General features: G+C 41.9%; 1 protein-coding gene across 1 annotated transcript in view; it reads left to right on the top strand.

The window, feature by feature from the left end:
* ALK (ALK receptor tyrosine kinase) overlaps window positions 1-14,024 on the top strand; it is a 328,277-nt gene that overhangs the window by 286,018 nt on the left and 28,235 nt on the right. Inside the window, exons 12-15 of the mRNA XM_063328138.1 lie at window positions 5,045-5,207; window positions 9,610-9,760; window positions 12,217-12,348; window positions 13,274-13,418. Coding sequence (XP_063184208.1) covers window positions 5,045-5,207; window positions 9,610-9,760; window positions 12,217-12,348; window positions 13,274-13,418 — 591 coding nt within the window. The remainder of the gene's footprint in view (window positions 1-5,044; window positions 5,208-9,609; window positions 9,761-12,216; window positions 12,349-13,273; window positions 13,419-14,024) is intronic.

Genomic DNA, 14,024 nt, shown 5'->3' with positions numbered 1-14,024 from the left:
TTATACCCCTGAAGCATGAGACCTTATAGCCCTTATTAATGTTTTTTTTTTACTCTGTTGGGAGTGGATAGCCTCTTGGCCTGAATAGAGGTTGTGGCAGCAAGTTCCACAAACTGCCTACACATTGTTTTAAAGCACCAATGCATTTCACTAGTGCAATACTCTATGTTCCAAAATCAGCCAAATAGCATGGTGCTTGGTTGGTAATTTTCTCAAATCACAGTAAAGTTTTGGTTTGGAATGAATTGAACCTCGGTTCAAACCAGCTTAATTTAACAACTGCCAGTTAATACATTTAGTCCCTTGAGGTATAGCTAAAATGCCTGTGTCTGCTTTGTGATATGGAGTTTACGTGCTATATGTGCCAGTGAAATTGCTTTCTACGTTAGCAGTACAAACGTGCTTTAGGCTTTGCTCCACTGTTTTCTCCTTCTCATTGCCATTTGCAGCAGTGCCTGCAGCAGCGCTGCCTTGGGCTGCAAGTAGTATCAGACCTTCAAATGAGTTAGTCATTTTAAGCCTTGTGGGGTTTTGTTCTTTTTGTTTTCCAAGAGCAGGACATCACTCCCCTTTGCTGTGGCTGAAATCCAGTGCCTTGATTGGTGTGCCTGTTATGTGTCTAGCTAAGCTGGGTGAAAACTAGAACATCTGCTGTGCAAAAGAAAATAAGCATGAGTGACTGTGTGTGTAAATATATCAGTAAATCTAATTTGGAAAGAAAAGTTGTGAAGAAGGAATTTTTTAAAATCTATTTTAACAGAGCCAAAATGGCATTTCTTGCAAAATATTGTTTCTAGGACCTTAGCAATGTGCTGGGGAGATTGCCAGGGAGCTTGAGGAGGGCAGGTGTGCGGGTGAACAGGCAGAAGACATGATGATTCCTCTGCCACATTCTTGTGAAAGTGGGGATTCCATCTAACGAAGCGATGTAGAAATTATTTACTGAAATGTAGTGCCCCAATTCTGAATCTCAGTGTAATCTTCACTTCTTTTCTTTTCCTCCCACCTTAAACTGGAATTTCCAGTTTTTAAACCCAGTTAGCATCTTGCAACTGCCAATGACAGAATATATAAGGACCCTACATTTAACTACCTGTTAGTTTTCATCACGGGAATGCTCAGCTGTTTCTGGAAACCAGGCATCTGTAACTTGTGTGAAGTTGGGCAAACTTCCGAAACCTGCTAGTTGTTTGGAAAGGTTTAGGCTGGCGGGTCCTGCTTTTTTTCCCATTGTGTGAGCGTGAGGTGCTGGCAATGTTAGCCTGTCCCACACTGCAGAAGGAAGGGGAGGTATGCCAGGCAGTATGCAACAGACCACACTTGTGCACTGATGGAAAAAATCTATGCTTCTCACCCAGCTGCTTAAGGATTTTCGATTCAGTGCTGCTGCTTTAGTCTTTGGAGATCAAAGTAATGCCACAGCAGTTTACAGTAATTCAATTTGAAGCATGCAGCAACCTGTAGAAATGCTCTCCCTGAGCTCATGAGGCATGCTGCAGTAATTTCTAGAATCAGGAGAAAATCAATACTTTATGGGGAGTGAATGGGCATTCTTACTTAAAAAAAGGAGTGGTGGGTTACCTGAGATGGGCAGCACTCTGGTTACTGGGTTAGTGGTTTAAGATCTTGGGCTACTGTTACATCTGCAGATTGAGGGTTGGCTTTGTGAAACATTTAAGAGAGCAGAGGGAGGGAAGTGTGAGGTTTTTAGTCTGTATCCAGAATTGTAACTAAGATCCATCTGTCCTAATTATGCTGAAATGAGAGGCGACTTCTTCCCATGCCATATTCTGTCCCATTTAATTCAGTGACAAAGCTGTTACATGTTGGACTGGCTTTCAGTATCACATATGAAAGTGCATATAAACAGCAGGAGGACTGTTTGCAAGTCAGCACAGCAGTGACAAATGAGGAGATAGCGCAACACCTGGTTGTGGGTTTTACTGAAATCTTTGCTGATTCAAATCAGGTGCGGTCTCCCTGTGGACTTCACTTGGGCCAGACTTCCCATTGCAATGTTTTGGGCAAAGGTCACTACCCAGCTCTGCTTCTTCTGAAACATGTCTTCTCCCATTCCTGTCTACCATCTACCTGAATAGAGCAAGTAAATATGTCTGCTAGCACTGACTGCAGCAGCTGCAGAACCTGGGTGGCTTTACATATAATCTTGTATACACCAATGTATTCATTACAACAGGACCGCTTTTGAAATCTAAGTACCTCCCATGCTCAGTCATCTCCAGGTTCCTTATATCACACTCTCTGGCATAACGTGTCTCTGTGTTTTTTCATTCCCCCTAGTCTTGTGCTCTTAAAAGCCAGATTCTAAGAGTTTAGATGCACATTCACTAATCTTAAATTACCAGCACTGTTTGCTCTTTGCTCTTACCCTGATACTGCCTCTGCACTGGAAGTGAGCCCCCTCTAGTCTATCCAAGAGGCAGAAAACACAAAATTTGCTCTGGTTGCTTCAGTTCAAAGTCTGAAGGCATAATGTTTGCAGCAGGAGGATGTTTTTCTTTTGTTCCACCAGGCCGTTGAGGTTTTAAGGAAACAGAGGGCCATTAAGAAGCATTTTGGAATATGATGTAGTTCATTGGTCCCCTGTCCCTAGAACCCGGTGGGAGTCAAGAGCTGCCAGTTTCAGGTTGAGCTGTGCTGTGTGTTACATGTGTGATAGTCTAGAGGTACTTTTGCCGAGGCCTGGTAAAGCGGATACCTAAGGAATGAGGTAAAGAGAGAATGAGGTAAGGAGAGAGTAAATCAGAAATGTAAAGCTTAACCATAGCAGCACATACTGTGGTCTGTCCTAGGTTTTACCACTTGCAGTTTTCCATTTTAATTCTCTCATGTTTTGGGTTTATTGTCCCCTTGAAGGTCACCTGCTTCTGCTTTTGGGAACATGTTTGATGTTTCACTGGAGACATCCAAATGGCTTCTTATTCTTCCAAACGAAGACACTTGCCTGCCTGCTTTACTAAACATATGTTTCGGTACAGGTGGCTTAGCCCACTGGGATGTTGCAATGTTAAATCACTGTGATAGCTGACAGAATGAGTCTCTCATGTTCCATTTTCTGTGAGATTTTGCTTTGGTTTTGGGTGGTTTTTTTGCAAGAATAAACATGAGTAACTTCAGGTACAAGACTGTCGATATCAGAGCTACTGATGCATTTTGCTTTAGTAACTTTTAGACCTTGCTTTCTTAGGTGCTTTTCCACTCTTTCCTGTTGCTCTTGGGTTTTATAGGGGTACATTGGAGGCAGAGAAGGAGAGAGGGGGATTCTTACATTTGCTATCTACTAATTTTAAGACTTAGTACTGCCACCCATTGCAGAAGGATTGGAGAAATAAGTAAAATAAGTATGTAAGTATCCATATAAAACAAGTAGCAGTAGCAAAATCTCTAGAGGACCCTTGCAGGGGAGTTTTGAGGAGAGGTGGTGTAAATTTTGCAGTAAGGAGGAAGAGATTATTCTCTCAGCAACACTTATATTGGGAAGCTTTCCTAAAGTAGCAGTTTTGCATTGCCTCTTGGAATAGCAAAGACTGTATTACAAAGGTTTCTCAGAAATACCAGCCACTTTACTTCTTAAGGTCCTGCCAAATTATGTGATCCATTTCATGCATTGAACTTTTTTATAAGAAAGAATTCAGCTCAATTTCAGGATTAGTTTGTGAAAAGGTAATTCAGACCTTGTGCCTGGCTCAACTAATGTGTTTCTTTGTATTTCTGGTGGGTGAACCCCTCCAGTAATAGTAATGGGAGAACTGCTGGCCTCTCTTGTCCAGACACATGCAGAACATCATTTCTACACCCGATCTGCTTAGAACAGTAGCTCTGAATTCCAAGAAGCAGATCAAGATAATGCTCTGAGCTAATTAGTGCCATTGCTGAAAGCGTCTGCATGTGTTGTATTGCTTTATGGAAGCTGGGGGGAAATATTGGCTTTGAGAAAGCCAGAAGGAGGGCTGTCTGGCACAACATTATTTGTAGAAATTATGTTCTTTAGATGTATTTCAGGTCTCTTGTCTTTAATGGCAGTAGAATTAAATAATAGAGTTTATTAGATTGTATATATTAGCTGGTTAATAAGTATGAGTAATAAATCATTTAATGTTCACCAAAAATGCTTAGTCCACTTATTTACCATCTAAATCTTAGTTTTGATTACATATGAAATATTTCCTGGTATACTAGCAGATATGTTAGGGTGGGCTTTACAAGAGCATTATGGTCTTGCAACTGCACTGGGCGTAATAATAAATCTTTAATGAAAAGGACAGCGTTTTTCAGCATCATGTATTCAAATTAAAAAATTAGATCTTTGAGGCATAAATTAGCAAAGCCTTGTTCTAGAAATCTATTTGTACAGGGCTGGTACTTCCAGTCGATGAAAATGGCTGTAATAAGAGCGCATTGATTTACACCCGCAGATCTGGCCTAGAACATGCAGAGCTGAATGCTTGTTTTACAGGCCTCAGTCAGGTTTTTTGCCTTCTGAAGCTTAACTTGAATCTCTTGTGAGCAAATAATTATTCAAAATACAATTAGTTTATTTGTTATGTTGTAATCACTGAGATGATGTTGTATTTACAGGTTTCTATCTAATTAACAGCTACTTTTGCATATAAAATAAATTCAATTATCAAATGTCTGTAGAAACTGAAAGTGCTAAAATGCACCAGTCTTGAAGTTTCGAGCGTGCACTTTAACAGCCCAAAGAGCAGAGCAGAGCCCAAAGCTGGGTGGTCTGTGTTGCATTTTACTCTACTCTCTGATCTTTGCCTTTTTCAGCCTTAGAAAAAGTAAAGCTATGTTCATAGTTGTGATAGTTTTCAGGAGATGTAGATGAAAAGCTGTCAAATACTGAGATACACAGCTCTATGAGTCTTTAAAGAGAATTCTGTGAGTATTTGTTCTGGCTGAAACCTCAGGGGTCAGGTTCTTCTCTGGGGTCCAACAAGAGAGAGCGAATAAAGAGCAGAACAGCTACTTGATCTTTGGCTGTTCAGATCATGCTTTGTTTATGTCCTCATTGCAGATCACTGGTTATTCACAACATGTGGTGCCAGTGGACCCTACGGCCCCACGCAGAGCCAATGCAATGATGCCTACAGGAACTCCAACCTCAGTGTGATTGTAGGAGCTGAAGGGATTCTCCAAGGCATTCAGATCTGGAGAGTACCAGCAACCAACACATACAGGTAAGAGAACCATCTCTGATTGTCATGATATATCTTTGCATTTGAAACTTACCCAAGTTGCAGATACATGCTAGGCATATACAAGGTATTATATTCAGAAGTTTGGCTAGATCTGCTTGGATTTTTGGTCCTGATTTCTAACCTTTCCAGTCTCAGATTTGTTTGTCTGGAAGATGTGATTTTTTTGGTGAAAGAGAGAAGAAAGAGAAGCAACCATCTGAGGCAGACAAATCTTTAGCCTGAATGGTTACAGATTGAGAGAGCTCTATAAGTATCTGAAAGTCGAGTGTCTTCACCTCCCCAGGCCAAGGGGCATACATATCCCATATGCCATCCATTGAATTCTGGGATCAGAATGAGCTTTTCCCACTCTTTACCTGATATAGGAGGCACAATATTATGTCAGCATTTCTTATGGGACAGCTTGCATCAAGTGCTGCTCAGCACCTTGCTTTTTTAATCTAGGCATGGTAAGTTGAGCCTGTAAGCCTGGCTCACCACTGTAGAATTGATTTTGGAAGCCAGCCGCCTAAATCTTTAGGCTCTGTGATACTGAGGATTCTACCACTTAAATCCCCCTGTGGAGTTATTTTCAAATGGAGATGATCAGATACGGTTCAATGCTACTTCATCAGATTTTTACCAATCATTTTTTCTTTTTGCTCTTGCCAGGGAAAGAAGTGCAATCGAAATTTAGTTCACTGTATCTGAATGGTAACATCAAGCCATTACATGCATCAGTTTGTAAGCAGAACTGTCTGTTTGAATCAAAGACTGTCTAGTGGTGGGGATTTTTTATGCAACATTCCCTATTGAAACCAATGGTGGCATCATGGATTTCAAAGCAGAACATGCCACTGCAGGCTTTGAACAAATTTCAGTTCAAACTCACTGGCACCTTCTTTTTTTTCTTTTTACTGAAAAAGAATATTAGTATTGAAGATAGATATTAGTCTCTATCAGAAGTCTACTGCAAAGCAGTTTTGAGAAACTGGCTAGGCTAGGCTAGGCGCGAGTTCTGCCTGAGTGCCTATTACCTCAAGGATTGATGGTAATGAAAAAAGCATTAATGATATTTTACTCAGCTATCAAAAATGAGTTGCCTGGGGTGAATAGAATTTTTCAGGACCAGCATTCAGTAAATATGGTTATAAAGTATAGCCCAAAAAGAAGAGGCAATAAACTTACAACATTGTCATTTCTTTAATATCCTAGCCCAAGAAGAGCCAGAATACCAGTGCAACTGCAGGCTGATTTTTGCTGCACAATACAAACCACAGGTCCTGCAGGGAGGACCTGTCTATTTAAGTCCTATAAATGACCTAACAGACTTTTAGGTTCTGTATAGATAATAGATGGCTAATGTCATTGGTAACCTATATATAAATGGATGACATTCTCTTCTGCACCTCTTAAGGCTATAGGAGAGAACTCACAGCCTGGGGGAAGGAGGAGGCAATTGTGGGCTTAAATTAACTTGACATCTTTGTGAATCTGGGCTGCTGAAGGGGCAGCAGAGTCCCCCAGTATAGCATAGCCCTAGGAAAATGTCAAGTTGCAGAATCAATTCTGGGGCTTCCCAGGGTATGGACCCACTGCCTGTATTTAGCTCTCCCCTGCAGGCCTGCTGCACTGAGTGTCCTGTAAATTAGCCTGATAGCCATCTCCAGTATACCTGACCCAGAGATAAATCCTCCAGCTGGCTGTTGGGCTCTTAAGAAAACTGTTGTTATGCCGTATCAGTGTGTTTTATACTACGTAATGTAGAGCAGCGAGTTACATTCGTGTTAATTGCATAAGAAGGATACAGATTGTGTGAACACAAGGCAGAATGTGCATTACTAAAATGCAAAGACAGAAAGCTCAACTTTCCACAAAATTCTACTACACCCAGAAAACCCCACCATCTGTGAAGGTCTGGGTAGGCTGCCATACACTGTAGGTATCTTCATTTGAAGACTGGAGTCCTGCATACTTCAATGCTGATATGGTCAAAATCATCTAGTTTGCTCCCAAGGGACCGCACATTGTATAACAATAATGTTAGGCAATATAAAGAATATTTTCCTTTGCAGGTTTTCTTCTACGCGTTCAGAAGGTCTTGTCATTCCATATCTAGGCCTATGATCAAGTATGAGAGAAGTGAACTGTAAGAAATGGCACGTTACCTTCCATTATCCCCATTCTTTCCATTTTTAAAACAAGAGTCTTTGGTCCGTTTTGCTGGTGTCCATTTGTTGTCACTTCCACTGTCCTCTCTTTTCTCTGGTCACTTCTTGTAAGGTAGCACAAGAACATGGCACGATGGAATGCAAAATGGTGTCCTCCTAAATTGGCCAGCCTAGGCACTGCATTTTCTCATATTCTCAAAACTAGCTCCAGTGTTTCCTATGACCTGTCTACCTAGAGGTGGATTTTTTTTCTCCAGCCCTCATTTGCACAGCCACTGCACTCCGCTCATCCTGATCCTTCCTGAAGATGCAGTTTTCTTTTTCAGTTCCTACAAGTATCATAGTAAAAGAAAAGGAGGAAGACAGTGGAAGGTATTCTGTGTTTTGGTTATATCTACTCAGGGCAGTCTGAATATGGTTAAATGGATTCCTCCTGTAAAAGAATGCGGTGCCTAAGGAAAGGATTCCTGCTAAATCTTGAAGTCATCTGTTTAAATAGTGACACCCATTTTGAATAGGGAATGACAGTCTCCTGATTCTACTGGTTTTTATTTGTCTGCAGCCTTTGAATGAGGCATGAGGCCAGAACGGGTTCTCCTGAACTTCCTGACATCATTGGTTGTATGCAAAATCTGTTCTTACACAGAAAAATATGGCCCCTAATTGCAGCCGATTAGCCCTGCCAGCTTGCTGTGCCTGGTAGTGCACCTCATTAGCCATTACAAAATTCTACAGCAAATCAACTCAGTCTTCAGATTCATGCAGCATCTGTTCAGGGTAGCCCAGTGCTGTGTCCATCACTTTTTCTGCTGGCTCCAGTGCAGCCTTACTGGGGAATGATTGCTTTGGTTATCAGCAGTGGCATGAACATAATCATGTCACATTGCGAGGATCTAATGTGCTTTATGAGGCACTTGATGCTCCGTAGTTGCTTCAACATCAGAACTGCTCCGTGCTGGCTGCCTCAGAGCAGTATCATGACATGAGTTCCTCATGCTAATTGTTAAGGCAAGTCGCTGGTTGAGAGTGAGCTGGCTGCCCAACCTGTTCAGGATGCTCACTCATGATGGGTGGTGCTGGCTTGTTCCGCTTGTAGCCTGTTTGCATGCAGGAGTGGGCTGGGCAAAGACCAGCCAGGTGCTGGAGGAAAGGAGGAGTTAAAGCAGAGCACCTATACTGTAACTGGTAGGAAGCCAAGAGGAAGTTTTGTGTTCTCAGCCCTGCGGTCACTGTTTACATGCTCCAGGTTGAATTTTACTCTCATGCAAATGGCTGCAAAGCTACTAATGTCAGTGGAGAATCACCTGCTTATTTCAGATCTAAATTGAGCTTGCTGTACCACCACCCACTTGCTCAGAAAGTTGAGTAACTATGTCTTTTGTTGCAGAGTGCTTTGAAATCCTTTGGTAAAAGCTGCTTCAAGTATGTGAATTGTTTATGTACTTAGAAAGGGAGAGGGGAGGAGCTGAGCAGTGCAGTGGTACAGACACATCTCTGGGTACATCGACAACATTAAGGACCTCTGAATCTTGACTGCTTGAAATAAAGGTCCCAGAGCCTTAATTGAGACTGCAGCAGCCTGTGTATGCAACCTGGCCTCTCCTGGCTGGAGACAGTGAGACATTTGTGGTGGCTGAGAGTTTAGCCAGGGGGCTTTTGCTTTCCTTGTTTACTGCAGTTGGTGTCATGTCCGTCTACTCTTCTATATTCCTCTGGACGTGGGAATAGGAGAGCTGTTTCCCATCTGGTCCATACTCTCAGGACCAGTTGTGCTGTCTGCTTTCTCAAATCTCCGCCATCGGTCTCGTACTTAATATTCTCTTTAGCCATATGTGCTGTACTTACCAGTTCTCCTGCTTCTGTTCTTTTTCTTCCTTGCTGCAAACCTCTCAAGGGTACGCCTTCTGGGAAACAAGATGTGTTTCATACATTAAAGTTTGAAACTACAGGGACTTGCTCGCTCTGTCCTCAGCGAGCATTTGCCCAAGAATCAGTGTGAAAGAAGCTGTTCTGTAGCTACCCAAGTTCATAGGTCTGTGTAGAGCAGATAATCTCGGTCTTCAAGCTTTGGGTTTAGATTTATTTAGAGTGTCAGGTCTTCAGGGCACAGCCCTGTGACACTGTGTACAGTTCAGGTGTGCAAAACACTCAGTGCCCAGAAGTGGTTTGTACTAGCTTCCACCTGGCTGGGACAACTGAGGTGCCAGGCTCTTGTTTTCTTTTTCCTGCAGCATCTCAGGCTATGGAGCTGCTGGTGGGAAGGGAGGAAAGAACACCATGGTGCGGTCCCACGGCGTGTCTGTGCTTGGAATTTTTGACCTCCAGAAGGATGATACTTTGTATATCTTGGTGGGACAGCAAGGAGAAGATGCTTGTCCTAGTGTAAGTGATTGCCATTTCTGTTTTGCCTTATAATTCCTTCTACAAATCCATGGAGTTTTGTCTGTTTGCAGAGAAAACCGTTGTCCTTGAGAGGGTTTGGGTTATATGGTTCAAAGGATAGCTACAGTTTTACTCAGAGGGCACGAGTGTGAAAAGATGAAGTACCAGGTTGACTGTTCTCACTTCCTCTTCAACATTCAGGCCCCATTGATACAAACACACTACAGGTTGCTGGTTGGTCTGCATACCTCAGAGCATCTGTGTGGGTTTTTGGAGAGAAAAGACAACCCTACTTTCCTTTCCTCTGGAGATCAGTCTTTAAGGTTGGCTTCACAGAGCTTTGTCTTTGTTCCGCTGTTGAGGCCAGCCCTGCCATTATTATAGTACTCTGCAACTCTGGAGACACCCACCTCACAGGGCCTGTTTGGTTATTCTCTGTATGGGAATGGGAGAGACAAATTAATCACTGCTGGGTCAGTCCTGATTTTTGTGTTACTAACGAACCATTGCTGCAAATGCCTTGACAGAAAGGTGCAACTTCCTCCATTTGAAGGCACAATAATCTATTAATTGTTTAGCATTCTTTGGAAGATGAGGGAATAGGCAATTCTTATAGAGGAAACTACGTATTACCTCATGAAATTTCACCTAGAGCTTTGAGCTGGACATTTAAATGCTGTGCGTTTCTCAGCTGTTAATGGCTGGCATCCAAGAGAGTGAAATCTTAGCAGTCTGTTACAGCAAAGAAAGGTTGAAGGATGTAGACCAGAAAGAGGGGTTCTCAAGGCTGGGTTCTGAAGTAAATAATGTTAGAACTGGAATTATACATATCTACAAACAAACCATTAATATGAAACCTCTTTGAAAGGAGAAATGTCCTAACTCAAAGTTCCATCTAACGTCTATAACTAAGACATTCCATCTGAGTGTAATATATGGACTCATTAAATTGCAGGCCACTGTAATCTTAGTGAGAATTTATTGAGTGCTAATGTAATTCTTTCATTGAGGCAAAGAGATTGCGTTGACTGGTAGAAGGGACTTATACTAGATTGGATTGTAATCAATTATGTCTGTGCCATGAAGGATTTTTTTTTTTTAATTCAATTGTAATCTAGTGGTTCCTTTGGGTCATTGACTTTGTCATTTTATTAATCATCCCCACCCAGCTCCAAATCAATTAAGGAGAGGGAAGACATGGGAAAGGAGGATTGTTTAGTTCCATAGGCAATTCTGCACACACAAAATGGATGCCATTCATTCTCTGGCACAGCCTAGGACACATTTTGTGGTCAACAGAATAATTTGTAACTTGAGGATGCTTTTATCAGGTTCCTCTTCCGAAAGAAAACATAGACATGAAAGCAGAAGGAAGAAGGTCAATTGTACTATAACAACTGTTTGTGCCTTTTTCCCTTAAAGTGTTGTTGACTTAGTGAGTTCAGTGTGCACAGCTAGATAGCGTTACTGAGGTGAAAAGTCTAAAGTAAAATGAGGTAGAAGCAAAGCTTGCAACATACAAGTATTCACACTGGAGTCCTGTTTGTCATATACTTTAGTGCTCCAATTTAAAATCAAAGTGACAGTTACCTTTCTTAGGTTATAGTCCAGAAGAAGAACTTATAAATGATGGTATAATGTGTTTGAGATCAGTTAGTGAATCCAGTGATTTTCGTAACACAGAAGGCTCATTACATTTGGTGATAATTGGTGGAGGGGAAAAAATGCTGAGTATGAAATACGGAGGCTTTTTAGTGAGGTAGTTTCTTTAACATCAGGTCAACATTGCAATCAAACGGTGGATTGCTGCTATAGCATGAGCGTCAGATCAGCATCAAAACTTGCCTGGAAGTCTAAATAAATATTAGGTGGCCAGTCTACGCTGAGCTCATTGCTGCTGTCTGTGCTATGACTACCTAGGTTAAAGGTAGCTCTGGTACATCTATGTGAGCCAGCAATACACCTTAGTTCTGGATCGATGCACGTTGGCTGCCTGGCCCCAACCAATGGGGCACTAGAAGAGGAGTAAAGAGACTTGGGCTCTCTCTATGTCACTGCCATTTGGCTGTTCTGTGACATGGGGCAAGTCACATCATCGCTGAGTTACTCCCTTTCCCTACTTGTGAAATACAGATAGTTAATGCTTGGAAGTATTTGCAGTAAATTCTGCTACATCTTGTATGTTAAAAGTTAATGGAGCTGTTTTACATGGTAATAGATATCAGCACTGAGCTTGCTTCAACATAATTCAATTAAAATGGCAAAAAATTCTTCTGACAAAGGTTGAAGCAAAAAGCGAGATTCTTCTAGAAGAGCATTCACTTGCTTCTGCTGCTTATGTAGTTTCGCTGGAAGACAATTTATTGGTTTGGGAGGGTGAAGGGTCCACGAGGCCTATGTGTGTTCAACAACATGGAGATTTCTTACCAAATTCAGACTTGGTCTTCTGTTTGCAGACTAATGATGTTATACAGAAAGTCTGCATTGGAGAGAACAATGTGATTGAAGAAGAGATACGTGTGAACAGAAGTGTCAATGAATGGGCAGGAGGAGGTGGAGGTGGGGGAGGTGCAACTTACATATTTAAGGTATGGAAACATAGTCCCTGGGCACCTTCGGTGTGAACACATCCTGCCACTCACTTCTAGTATTGCAGCGTGAAATATGTGAGAACCCCATATACTACATCTCTGGGGAAGTGTCCACAACGTGAGCTCTGGGTGTCCTTCATTTCCAGTTGATAGCTGTAGTGAGCTGAGTTGGCCCTTCACACGTCTTAGAACTGCTACACAGTACGGCCACACTTGCTTCAGTGGCTTGGAGTTTCCTTTACAAATATAATAGTTTGAATTGGATTTTTTTTCAATGCAAGCTGAGATGCTGAAGCATAATTCTACAGCAAAAGGCAAATTCCACAGGACTTTACTCAAATGTATTTTTGTAGAACATTAGACTTCAGCTACACGTTCGGCTTATAGAATGCAATGACAAGGAAAGTTGAGGATAGCCTATACGTTTTCTGTCAGCATCCCTATAGCTAGGGACCACTGATCTTTTCTGTCATGTACTAGCTGAGACAGCACTCATTCCAAACATCGGCTTCAAAAGTTAACAATAAGTTTAGATCACCCAGCTTCTACATAATTCTACATAACTCTGTGTTCAGACAGTTTCCAGTGTAGCAGTCCTTTACCAGTGGAAACACTACATAAAGCAGTGCTCCTTATCTGTTTCATTTGATGAAAGTCATCACACAGTAACATGACAAGCTTTCTAAGAGCCATCAGCACTTCAGGTACAATTCATGGAGCTGCTGATGCCACTGTTCCCTGTTGCAGAAGTTGGTATGACTAGTGTTATTCATTAATCTTTTGGATGTGGGTGCATAAATAATGCAATGGCAATTTGTAGTGCTGAGCAGTCCTAAGTGCCTAGTAACTGGCATGTGGTTGAGCTTCCATTTGTGTGTCTGACTCAGTTTGAAATACTGCCTTTATTTCTGAATTTGTTAAGATGGAGAATGGAGAACCGGTCCCCTTGATAATTGCAGCAGGAGGTGGTGGCAGGGCCTACAGGGCCAAAACAGACACATTTCATCCAGAAAGGCTGGAGAATGATTCCTCTATTCCAGGACTGAATGGAAATTCAGGAGCTGCAGGTAAGGAAATTTATTCTTTCTAAGAAAACCTTTGTGAATATGTGGTACTCCCAGATTCCTCCTCGCAAGGAGGTGAGACAAAACTAATGAAAACACAGTTCAGGGGGAAGATGGAAGTATAACAGATGCAAAAGGATGTACTCATAGTGCAGGATACTTGGCCTAAATAAGAGTATCAGAGATGGTATAGCCATAGCATTCTCCCAAAATCACGTAGTACCTCTCATAACAAAAGTTGTTTGATTTTTGATGTGGGAGTTTGCAGTGCCAATGTGGCCGTCCTGCTCCCTGCACTGTGTTGCGCTGTGTAGACATACTCACAGTTTCCCTGGCTTATGCAGAAAGAGCATAATTGCACCCTGGCTAGAAGTCTCTGTGAAGAGACCTTGGACTGAACAACCAGCAGAGCTGAAAGTGAGTCACTGGTGAGTATGTTGTATTTAGAGTGGGGGCTGGTACATGTTTTCACATCCCGTTCACTAAATTCCTTTTATGCTGCTTCAGAACTGACATAGGGTTTTTCAAAAGTATTTTTTGCAAAGAGAAGGGGAAGGCTCTGTAAGCCAGAAACAAGTGGATGGGGAGTAGGCAGGGATATCTTTTTAC

The sequence above is a fragment of the Chroicocephalus ridibundus genome, chromosome 3 (assembly GCF_963924245.1).
Source record: "Chroicocephalus ridibundus chromosome 3, bChrRid1.1, whole genome shotgun sequence".
NCBI lineage: Eukaryota > Metazoa > Chordata > Aves > Charadriiformes > Laridae > Chroicocephalus > Chroicocephalus ridibundus.
The sequence above is the reverse complement of the archived record's forward strand: the minus strand, read 5'-3'. Positions and strand labels throughout refer to the sequence as shown.